The sequence below is a fragment of the Denticeps clupeoides genome, chromosome 16 (assembly GCF_900700375.1).
Source record: "Denticeps clupeoides chromosome 16, fDenClu1.1, whole genome shotgun sequence".
NCBI classification, from domain to species: Eukaryota; Metazoa; Chordata; class Actinopteri; order Clupeiformes; family Denticipitidae; genus Denticeps; species Denticeps clupeoides.
Window position 1 is genome coordinate 13109906 of NC_041722.1, and position 12426 is coordinate 13122331.

Sequence of the window (12426 nt, forward strand, 5' to 3'; positions counted from 1 at the left end):
AAACCTACAGGACTGTTGGAAAGCATCTCCGTTGTCCCTATGCTCAGCTTAGGTAGTAGAGAGAAGCCAAGAGTGTGAAATGCTGCCATCACAGTAAAAGCTCCCTGCTTTGGAGAGACTGAAATGTTCACGTGTGTTATTTCATAGCCCTGTGTCTTCAGTTTTGTTCCATAAAAAATAGAAGAGTAGCTGCATCCAGACGTTTGACTGGTAATGTACCTGACATATACATAACACTTTGAGGGGTATCCCGAGAAGATGTGTGGTGTTTGTGTGTAACATCTGGTTAATTTTGCAGAACGATGTTTGGAAAGGTCCTCTGAATTCTTCTGCACATAAATTAAATAAGCTTTTGCTGCATGGGCAAGGTTTCACAGTCATTACAAATCTTGGTTTCTCCCTCTGAATTTGAACCAACCATTTACTGGTCATTAAGGTTAAGCACCCCTTCTTTATAGCACGTGAGGTATCTTCTATCTTCCAGTCCTCCCATTTCCCATGGTTGGAGCTGTTCTCAGTGGTCTCGGTATGAAGCGGCTGTCTGCCAGAGACGCACATGTGCTGAGATATTCCAGAGATTTCATATTAATCACATCACATGCTTTCCATTTGGACACATTTTCTGAGTTACATATGCTTTAAACCTGCTGCATAAATTTACAATATGTCTCGTCTGATATGTTGAGCATATTTGTGAGCTGGGGATGAGTTCCACCAGAGTAAGCAAAATCAAAGATTCCCTATGTTTTTGTGGTTCAGATTGGAGGCCTGGAAAATCATTATCACTTCCATCACAGCCGAGTCGTGCGAAGATCGGCGTTCGCCATCAAAGGATCCCACAGTTTCATTCACATGGACCCAAAGGTGAGTGCTCTGCTTTAGAGCCCTGAGGAACAATGCTTAACACATCATCCACATCTAGATCATCGTAGGACGCTCAAACCCTAATGAAAAATTAAACTGTGATTTATTATTCTGGAAGGGTCTGGGAATATTTGACGGAGCATCCAAGCATTCAAAATCAGGCTGTTTTCCTTGGACCTTGGCCCTCAGACCAAGATCAGCTTGCCCTGACAGGGCCGGACCCCTAGAGCAATAAAGCCGGCAGCCCAGGTCTATTGGCCGACACGCGATCATATCTCGCCCCCCCCAGCCATGTGTACAAATGGGCTGCTGCAGCAAATGTCCAATAACCTCTTTTATCAGCGTCAAGACAGCGCCGAAGCGCTGCACTGCGCCAAGAGCACAGCTTTCACACTTCTAACGCGCACAGGTTCTATAAAACCGCTCAGGATTTAACAGGCAGATCTTATAAAAATCATATAAAAATCTGCTGTATCTGCTGTGGCCGGTTATGTGTGCATGTGTGAGAATAGCTGCGCTGTCCAAGACGTCTACTGTAGGCTGTCTACCAGGCGCCACATGGATTATTTCGCTCTGTGGAGAACGCCGACAGTGGGTGGCGTTCACAAGAAGAAAGCTGCGTCACAGCGGCTGGGAGGTTCTGATGACGCCGGTTGGTATTCTTCCAGGTTGAATGGGTCCAGCAGCAGGTGGTGAAGTCGCGAGTGAAAAGGCACGCGAGGAACGACCCCAACTTTATTCATTTCAACGACCCCAAGTGGTCAAACATGTGGTATATTGTAAGTAGTCCCCCCCTCCATCACATCTGCCTGATTTTATCTAATGGAAACATATTCTGCCTGTATGAATGATGAATAATCATGCACACTTTTTCATAATTACTTTATGATAAATGATTTCCCCACACAGCAATACTGAAAAATGGCTGCCTTGCAAATGAACGTTGGTTTTGGCGACAGATTATTATGTGTTTTGTATTTATTATGTATGAGGATGAGATAAAAGTTTTTTATAAGGAACCATGGGCGAAATGGTCCCATGATTATTAAGAGTGTGCGGAGGACAAATTAAACTCCCTAGCAGTAGAATACACTGTGAATCGAAATGGATGGATGAGAATATAAATGCCTGACTTATCCCTTCATTTGTTCATCAGTAACATATTTTTTTAACAGCATTAAGTTAACCATAGAATATTTATATGGGTTGGGAAGCATTTCAAATGTAGAATATTGTATTGATTTTCACTTATGTGATGAAAGAGTCAATTTACTAATTAAAAGGACTTTCTTATGTCACCATTTTACATTTAAATATTTAACCTTGAGATCAGTTGACTTCAGTTGAAATGCATGCTGGTTGCTGTTTCCATCAGTCTGGAGAAAATGAAAATCTCTCCTGCAAGATACAAATAGGGTACAGTATTCTGAGATGGGGTGAGTTTTGATGAATGTCTTGCTGCTCAGCATCATCATGTCACCAATGACAGAAAGCTCAAGGACACTCCAAGCATTTGTGCTGAGTGGGGAGATTTTTCTTGTTTGTAAATCAGAGGATTATGCATCCGCGGTTGATATTCCTCAAAAGGATAATTATGTTAAAAGGTCATGGAGCAATAAAACCAGAACCTGAATGAGGGCACCCGCGAGATCTCACGCTGTCACTGTCCTTGTCATCTGTCAGCACTGTGGTGACAAAAACAATCGCTGTCGCTCTGAGATGAACATCCTCTCCGCCTGGCAGAGGGGCTACAGCGGCAGAAATGTTGTGATCACCATCCTGGATGACGGCATAGAGAGAAACCATCCAGACCTGGCCCAGAACTTTGTGAGACTCCTGTTACTTTTTTCATTGCAACACATGGCAGTATTGATGATAAAATGCAGTGAAGTTCTGAGCGCCACAACACCCCCCTCCTCCACACACACAACAAATATATTCACTTCATGTAAATGAGGAAGGAATTTGGTACTAACCAAATATTCCACCCCAAAAAATCAAAGGGGGGATCATTAAAATTTTATTCACTATAGCCGTAATTAATTCAGACAGCAAATCAAATATTTAGCTTTAAAACCCAGATGAAAAAAAATAAATGATTGCTCATTATTTCATTTGATTTTAGAACCCCACAGGAAATTTAATACAGCTCTGCGTGTGCCTGCCTTGTTTTCCGATCTTGCTTATAGGATCAACTGGCAAGCTATGATGTGAATGGGAATGACCACGACCCGACCCCACGCTATGATTCCAGCAATGAAAACAAGTGAGTAGAAGCTGAGGCAATAAACGATACTGAAGCTGAATGATTCATGCTGGTCCACATCACAAGAATTGGATGTCAGGCAAGGCAAAGAAACAAAGGAAATGGAGACGAAAACGCGGAAAATAGAAAATGTTTTTGCAGGGTTTTAAATTGAAAACGACCCAAGAAATGTGGTGAAATGCATCTTGCTCAGCACAATATTAAACAAGACAAAAGAGTCTTCGGTATGCTGAAAAGAATTGCCGTATTCATGCAATTATGCAATTAATCGCACAAGCTAATCACCTGGATATTTGATGATTGAAATATTTTAAATCTGCATGACCGCTCTGGATTAGTTTGTTATTGTGTTAAAATAATTGGATTATATTTTATTGGCCTCCATAATTACTCCAGAGCACTTGCGCTCAGTGTATTAAGTTGTAAAACCTGCCCTTCACATTATCATCTCTCCACATTAACATACATCCCCATGGCTAAGCTGCAAAATCCAAACTGATCTTGACCGCTATAGCTAACGTGACTTCTTTGAATTTCTCAGATTTAACGTCACTCGTGTGAATTCTGCGTGTGACAGTGGCTCTGCGTCTGGCAGATAACTTCAAAGCTGTGACTTTTAATCCCCTGTCTTGATTGTTCGTGCCAAACAACAACCGAAAGCAACACCCAATTAATTTTGCTCTGCAGTGTACCCGTCGGCACAGACGGGCCTGTGGATGTCAGGTTTGAAAAAGAAAAGACATCAGTTGGAATACTTTACTACATAAACGCGAGGACTCAGCATGCTGTTGACATGCTTGCTGAGTCTCAGATCATGTGACATCCGCTCTCAGTGCTCTACCTGGCCTGAGGTTGGAATTAGAAACGTTAATATTCATCTCTACCCCTCATCCCCGGCCCTTCGTTAGCTCGTTCCTAATGGAAACCAGTGGGATGCTCCGCTTTGTATGCTGGTGCGCGGGGACTGCGTTTGACCACATATCCATTTTAAAATGGACCAGCCAGGAACTTGGTGGGGGGCTTTATACCATCAGGGACTCCAAAGAGACGCTTTGTAGCAACCTTCACCACCTGACGCTTTTATTCTAATGATTTCTTTCTGCGGATGAAAAATTAAACTATTCCTTGTGCCTCGTTATCATTTATGGATACAGCAGTTAACCTTCTGTGGAGAGACATTGTCCAGCCATGCGCCATGACTGCTTTTTTATCGGGTGCTCAGCTCGGCACAATAAGATGTCTTGAGGAGAGACGCCCGCCCTCCGTCTGACACTCTCTCCAACGTCGCCATTATCAATAAATGCTCTGTTCCAAGATCCTCCTTTCACCGCAGTTTGCCAGCAGCTGGAGTCAAACCAATATCTGTCAAAGTGTTCTATTCAATATTAATCTGTATAGTCCAGTTAGTACACTGTCAGGATCTGGTCTGGATCTGTGTTATTGTGTTTCCTGAATGTTTTCACCTGTGTCTGCCTGTATAAAGCTGCCCTGTTCATTTCTCTTCGCTGTCGGGTCGCTGTTTGGTGAAGTTAAATCCCCTGTCTTGTGCGTATGTGTCCTCATTTCTCGCCATCGTGACATCCACTTACATGGAGTTTTTATTAAAAAGCGTGGAGCTCAGAGATATTATCAAGATTTACATAAAGAAACATGATCTATAATGATGATTGAGTATGAGGAGGTTTCTTTTGTGAGAGCTATCAATCATTGGACTCCTCCCATTTTAAACTCATTAAAGACTGATGATTAGGACACCTTTGATCTTAAACTTAGTGCTGTGCTTAGCACCAGTTTGAAAATAGGACCCTAAATGTTCAGTGTATTTTGCATGATATTTATCATGGTCTCCTGAAATCTACATGTCTGCATGCTTGACCTCCTGTACAGTACGCTATTACAGCAAATGAAGTTCTTCATTTTCCTCTCTTCCTCACCTTCCCATCTCTCCTCGTTTCCCTGCAGACACGGAACCCGGTGTGCTGGTGAAGTCGCAGCTGTGGCCAATAACTCCCATTGCATCGTTGGCATAGCATTCAATGCTCGCATAGGAGGTGGGCTCCTCGCACGGAACCATTCCGCACGTGTGCACAGGATTAAATCTGGAGACGCCGGGTGCCAGGATATCTGTTCTGATTAATCTGAACGGGTCAACATTCATGGCTTCATAAGCAATTTAACCACCCCATCCACCCACCAAACTCTGCAGTTTAGAGCGGTGGACCATTTCAGTTGGAGAGATTAGAACTCAGATGCATTGTTCTTGTTTGCAGCTGTTGGCGGAGATGCGTATTTATGAGGACAGATGCAGAGAGAGATTGACATCAGCTGACCGAGTTTCAGCAGTTTCAGGTGTCATTTAATTTACTCACAAGTTGAAATGCACAATTCAGTTTACAGATCTGCGGGGAACCATATGTTTCTTAAAAAGGTCTTCAAATCAGAGTAAATACAATTAAAGTAAATACAATTAAAGTATTTTTAAAGTGCAAGAATGACAGGATAGGAGAATCCTGGAAAATCCCAAACCAACACAAACTAACAGGGATGCCAAATCCCATGTCTGAATTCAGCAATCCAGGTCTATAAATATCTGTGCGTTAAAAAATAACAAATGTTTTGAGCTGGTAAAGCCTATTGAAACTCCATTTGATTATGAATAAACTATTGGTTGCATTCACTTGGCAGGAGGTTTTATTCAATGTAATTTGCAGTTGAAGTTGTGAAATTTAAAGTTTTGAAGAATTTGTCATTGAAAGAATTGAATATGTCATTAATAAAATAGTAGCGTCTGAAGATCTTCTCCTCAGTAGTTCCAGGTGATTCAGTAAAAGCACAGAGCTCTGAAACTCAAGCCCAATTATTTTTCACCTACCTTTCCAAATGAATAGTGAGTAATTGACCACCGGACCCTGCTGGAAGTGCTATATTCCAAGTAATGTTCCACGCTTCATAGAACCCATTGCAAGTTGTTTTGTACCTCCCCAGGTATTCATTTCTGGGTGAAATGTGGTGCTGTTTATTCTGTTGCTATCACAGTTCTGTAATGCGAACAACGAGAAACATCTTTAAAGCCCTGAAAATATAAAGAAGTCTTTTGATCTCACAGGCACAAACACGTATGACAAGGAAGATCATTATCTTAATGCTAAAAGATGGAGGATTGCCTGGCATTGTCTCACAGCTAATGCATGTGGAATGCTGACGGCAAGCAGAAATAAATGTTATCAAGTGCGATCAGGCATTTTCGTGATTCTCACATCACCGTTGCATGGTTACAAACAGAGTTTTTGTACATGTGCTGTACACAGTTGTGCTGTAGGCTCATTAGGACCATGACAGATGTTCTGCTGGCTTGCGGGTTTGAAGTTTATGGAGTTTATGACTGAGAGGTATTTGAGATGAAGCCAGTATAGGGAAGATTAAGGAAGCAGACTTGTTTGGTGAGAAACTCACTCTGGTCCAGCTCACGTTTGTCTTGATTTAAGTAGCATTGAACATACCATCACACATTATAATCCACTCATCCATCCATCCATTCCTCCATCCATTAATTCCTCCATCTTCTTCACTTATCCTTGTCTTGGGAATGGGGTCAAACACAAGGAGCCCTCTTTTCAATTTATTGGGGCATGTTCACTAATGTCAGCTCAAGTACATACACGGGATTTGCAGAAATTTTGCTTTGTTTACTTTCAATTTCGGAAATCACAACCTGGCATAGTCATCTCAGCACCATGTCTGCCACCAAACCAAACATGCAGACAGACTATCACAACCTTTAGTAAGGAGATCTGATTTGGGGGAGCTGATGAATCTAACCTTCTTGAACTCACCCTTACATTATAAATGACACCTCCAAAATACACCCCAAATTAGCTGCAACCACTGGACAAGGTGTCAGTCAGTCCAAGTTGAGAACTTTTAACATCAAGAACCTGTGAGCAAACCTCTTGAACCACAGGGTCAATAAACAAATTGTTCTCACAGAAAATCTCGACCAGGAACCTGACCCATGTATAAGGTGAATTTTATTTCAAAGCAAGAGGTTTGAGGCTTGTTTTTTGTGTGTTGTACTCGGTGTTTCATTCCATCCGTGAGATCAGTGACACTGAGCAACATGCACGTTTCAATATCTACTTCAGGGGGGCTGCTATGCAGACATAAAAGAAAAAACAAACTCTATTCGGTTACTATATTTTGGAGCCTGCAGAATCAATTTTGCCGTATAAACCCAGTGAATAGGCCTGACAGGGAGCCATTGATTCAGTTTGCGCTTGAAGAAATATAAGGGTGAAAAAGCAAATTCACCAACTCGCACTCATGGCTCCCAGAAAGCTGCCAACACAAACCCAAACACATGGATGAATACGCAAGTGCGTGAGAAGTTCACCGGCGGTGAGAAATGGGGCCCGGCGCTCCCTCGGTGGAACTGGCGCTCTCTCCGACCGGCGAGCCGCGTTGCTGCAGGTGTGCGTTTCAGTCGCTCGCTCTTATCTCTCATTAGCACGCTCGCTCTCCTGCTTTAGGAGATTAAATAAAATACTAACGACTGCTGCCAAAAAACGGATGACGGAAGGGCTATGCACCTGCGGGGCCCGCGAGTAACTAATCCAATTCATTCTCCACCATTTGCAAGTTCGTAATTGACAGAATTTGTTTCGCCAAACACACAGCCGACCTTTGTGTGCGCCGCGAGTTGTAATTAGTTTTGTGTTGGGAACGTTTCAGACTTTTTTTTTTTTTCCGGGAACATGCTCGTTAATTTGGAACTGAGAAGGGCAGTAGGTAAAGGGGGGGTGGAGGGTCGGCGCAGGGCAGTGCGCCGCTCAGACTAAACAAAACCACTCTGCCCGCAGCATTCCGTCTGGGCACTGCAGGACAAGCGGCACGTCTATGTCAATTACTATGGCCATTTTCCCACCTAAAATTCCAAAAGAGCGGCGAAGAAAAGCTCACTGCGGCTCGTTAAAAATGTTCAGCATGCCTGCTTTTGTTTTCAAGGTTTCATAGCATTGGATGTTCTCAGCAGTAGCTGAAAAACAAAGGCCTTTGATTGTAATTATGCAGTGTTTATGAGTGTGCGTGTGTGTGTGTGTGTGCCTAGAACCCCCTCTTGTGATATGTCTGTGCTCTCAGGCATTCGGATGCTGGATGGAGATGTAACAGATGTTGTAGAGGCGAAGTCCCTTGGCATCAGACCCGACTACATTGACATTTACAGTGCCAGCTGGGGGCCCGATGATGATGGGAAGACAGTGGATGGCCCAGGTCCTCTGGCCAAGCAAGCCTTTGAAGTTGGCATTAAAAAGGTTTGGCAAAATCCTCACCTTACATAGGTTACTGAAGTCACTGGCATTCACACTGGGCCGCCTCAGGCATTTGAACTCCGGCGGCTTGTTTAATGGCCATTAAAAGTTTCTGGATTGAAAAAGTTGTAGTGGGCACAACCCAGTGTGTATTAGTGTATAATAAGTCTTAATTTAGCATGAACAACTGTAGCGTAGAACAGCATGTAAGATCACAGTTCATTAGGGGCGGTTTTGGGATGCAACCACAAATGTAGTTAAATGCCTCTACAGTGCTGTAGTGAGAGACGAACAGCACAAACCATGGACTTAATTATTTATTTGTGTATTTATTTGTGTACACCTATGAGTAAAAAGGAACGACAGCATTTGCATAATGTGCATTTTAAATGTTGAGAAAATTAATTATAGCATAATATTTGTTCAGCATTATATTACTGTTATTTTACTTTAAATTAATACATTATATTACCATATTCAACTATAATATAGTTTTACATTATACATTTGCTTAGGAATCTACACTATTACATTACACTATTACACACTAATAAATATAATATTGCATTACATAATTCCATTGGATTTCAGTATTTTGTATATAGTTGTTCTCCGGTATATTTCCAAGGAATCTACCCAACGGGTTATGGGTCACTCTGTTTCCTCTGCATTTTTCCTGCAGGGCCGGAAAGGTTTGGGCTCCATATTTGTGTGGGCCTCAGGAAATGGTGGGAGACAGGGGGACCACTGCTCCTGTGACGGCTACACCAACAGCATCTACACTATCTCCGTTAGCAGCACCACCGAAAATGGCAACAAGCCCTGGTACCTGGAGGTGTGCTCCTCCACCCTGGCCACCACGTACAGCAGTGGCGAGTTCTACGATCGCAAAATAGTTACGTTCCGGTTCGGCCTCCTCACAAACAATCGTAGATATACTCGACTCTACTGCTCTAACACTTATACAGTGAGCATGGAACATGCATGGAATTTAGAAGATCTCTACACTCTTTAGTTCCTATTCACTCACATCGTCACAGGCACATGCATGTCAGCACACTTTTTTTTTTTTTTACCTTTTCCCCCCTATTATTTAGGTTTTAATGACTTCTGGAACAGGGAATAAGCCACTGCTGACAGTGCTCAGACACTGAACCCCACCGCAGCCTCTTTATATTGCAAAAAAAGAGATAATCTTTCCTGACTGGAATTATGACAACATCAATATCTGTGAAACATTCAGATGTTTGGTTTTGTTCCATTCACTTTTACGAATATCCACTGGTGAACCTCACTGTTCAACATCAATATTTTGAGTGTCACGTATTAAAACTCCTGGGGAGTGTAACAGGAAATGAAGTCCAAGATTTGTAGAAACCTGCATCGTGAGAAGCATGATAACGTTGTCATGTTCAAATCCTTCTCTAATCTGCCCCCTTTTTCACCTTGGCGCTGGCACAGACAGTAAAATGAGGTAATTGGTTGCCTGACTCGTCGAGGCATTGCTGGATGCGGGGTTTTGGGTGAGAGTAGAGTTTTTATGATCTCGCTGTAGGCCTGATGGGGTGTGCAGCACCTGCGACGGGTCAGAGTGAGTCCCACTCTCTCCACCTGTAACCGTCTGCCCGGCCTAATTACTCACCGGTTGGGCCGCCTGTGGCTCTGTTTCTCTGGATCTCCTTGTTTGTCAGGAGAGGTCGAAAATATCTCGGTTCAGAGAATCACAGAGGTGGATTTGTGTGCGTCTCTCTCTCTCTCTCTCTCTCTCTCTCTCTGTCCTCGTCTCAAAGTGTTACATTCCTACACAGAAGCTACAGGTCTCACGCTGCAGGGAGTTTTTCATTAATGGTGTGTTGATGTTGCCCCCCCCGTGCCCAGGTGACCACCGACCTTCACCAGCGCTGCACCGACGGACACACCGGCACCTCCGTTTCTGCACCCATGGTGGCTGGAGTCATCGCACTCACCCTGGAGGCCAAGTCAGTGAACCTTCTTCAACTTGTGTATTTAGTATGAATGGGCCACTGACGTGTTCCAGAGCCGCTCTGTAATCCGCGCTGTTTGACACTGCGCGCCTTCAGGAAGTTGGGCAAGCTGCGGCGCTCATATATTTGAAGGATTCCGTAATGAAGGCTTTTAGCAGCTTTATCATACATCAATAGGATCTTTCAATCAATCATTTTTTAGTGTACCACTACAAAGGAACTGAAATTAGTTCCTTTTTAGGAATTAGTGCCCTTTTATACCAAAAAAAATTGTGTGGATAAGGATCAAACATGGTGAGCGCTGTTAATAACTTGCTTTTTCTGTGGAAAAGTAAACTTTCCTTTTGACTCTTTTTGACTTTCTCCTTCTGATTGGGGCTTTATTTGCATTGTCACTTTCAATACCTTCTTCCATTTGTAATGGAAAATCTACCTGAGGCCGTTAATAAGGAGCTGCCAAACAGCAGCGTGAGAACAATGGCAGGAATGAAAGCAGCGTGCTTTGTAAGCAATCCCCACTCACTCCGCAGTGAATCTGGGGTAGCGGGAGAGACGCAACAAAGAGTAATTACAATTGTTGTTCACATCAGCTCAACAAATGGCAGCCAAACATCAATGTAAACATAAGACAGTTTTTTTCCATGCTGCAAAATTATTGCATGATGGACTCTTTCATTTGCAGGATTCTCTAAAATTCATTTGTACACATGCAAACTGTTGGGTTTGTACCCCAAACACATACTGTACCATTCAAAATATTAGGGACATTTAAAAATGACCACATTTTTAGAGTAATGTGTGTGCACATGAAAACACAGTAATGTCCTGTGAGGCTGAGATGTAGCTTATTTTATGCCCTTCAGCCCTTTGATAACCTGGAGAGATGTTCAGCACCTGCTGGTGAAGACCTCCAGACCTGTCCATCTGAAAGCCAGTGACTGGAAGACCAACGCAGCTGGCCACAGAGGTAGAGCTTCCCAAGTGTGGGAGAACTCAGACTCTGCCAATTAAATATAGTCTGTGTGCCAGACATACTTGTGTTTTTTTCCCTCAGATAAAGCCAGTGAACAAGTTTCAGTTGTCTGCTGTGCCTTTAGTTCTGTTCCCTTTTATGTCAGTGTGTGTGCATGCATTTGTGTTTGTGACTGTGTAGTTAGAACAGCCTCATTTCGCAGAACTCAAAAGCCCTTGTGTCAGTCTGAGCAGAGGATAGATAAGAAAATCTTGTTATAGTCACATGGATGTCAGAATGAAAGAGACAAGCCCTGCAACTGGGGGACTTTGAAACTGATTGCTGTTTGCATTGAGAGTTATTCTCTTATTATAACATATTTAGGCTGAATTGACATTGCCGGGCCACAAAGCTCGAATCAGAAATTGTGAATCTTTTGTTGGTGCTTTACAATACACTGCACTGCAGAGAAATGGCCTTAAGGTTTTTATACACACACACACACACACACACACACACACACACACACACACACATATAGTGATGTTCATGCATTTTATGCATCTAAAACTGCTTTAGAATTGTTTAGCGTGAGTGGCATCATAAATGTGGCTTTAGGTTTGTTATGTCATGTGATCTGGCACTGTGGTTTTCTAGGAGTGCTGATGTATGATTGCATCTCTACTGATCTCATTCTTCTGTATTTAATTTGTGTATTTTGACTGTTGACAGTTAGATTGAATTATGAATGATATGAAATATGAATGTATGATTCTTTTTCCTTCATTGGTGTTATTGGTAAAGTATTTGAGTTTCTGATTGTTATTTGTGTTGGATGTAATGTTTTGTGCCCCCGATTTTTGGTTTGCATATTTGTCAATATCTCACCGCAGTCAGTCACTTGTACGGCTTCGGCATGGTGGACGCTGAGGCAATGGTGGTGGAGGCCAAGAAATGGAGAAGCGTCCCTGCCCAGCACACATGTACCAAGATCTCAGATCGCAGGACCAGGTGAGGAGGATTTCTCCCTTTCTCCCCCTCGTCCCCTTTTTC

At 42.8% G+C, this 12426-nt stretch overlaps 1 protein-coding gene across 1 annotated transcript in view; it reads left to right on the forward strand.

Annotated features, from left to right (window-relative positions):
• The window catches only part of pcsk6 (proprotein convertase subtilisin/kexin type 6), a 32541-nt gene that overhangs the window by 1807 nt on the left and 18308 nt on the right, over positions 1-12426 (forward strand). The window contains exons 2-11 of the mRNA XM_028955912.1: positions 760-864; positions 1533-1643; positions 2548-2691; positions 3054-3130; positions 5093-5181; positions 8267-8439; positions 9119-9331; positions 10315-10415; positions 11285-11388; positions 12267-12384. Coding sequence (XP_028811745.1) covers positions 760-864; positions 1533-1643; positions 2548-2691; positions 3054-3130; positions 5093-5181; positions 8267-8439; positions 9119-9331; positions 10315-10415; positions 11285-11388; positions 12267-12384 — 1235 coding nt within the window. The remainder of the gene's footprint in view (positions 1-759; positions 865-1532; positions 1644-2547; positions 2692-3053; positions 3131-5092; positions 5182-8266; positions 8440-9118; positions 9332-10314; positions 10416-11284; positions 11389-12266; positions 12385-12426) is intronic.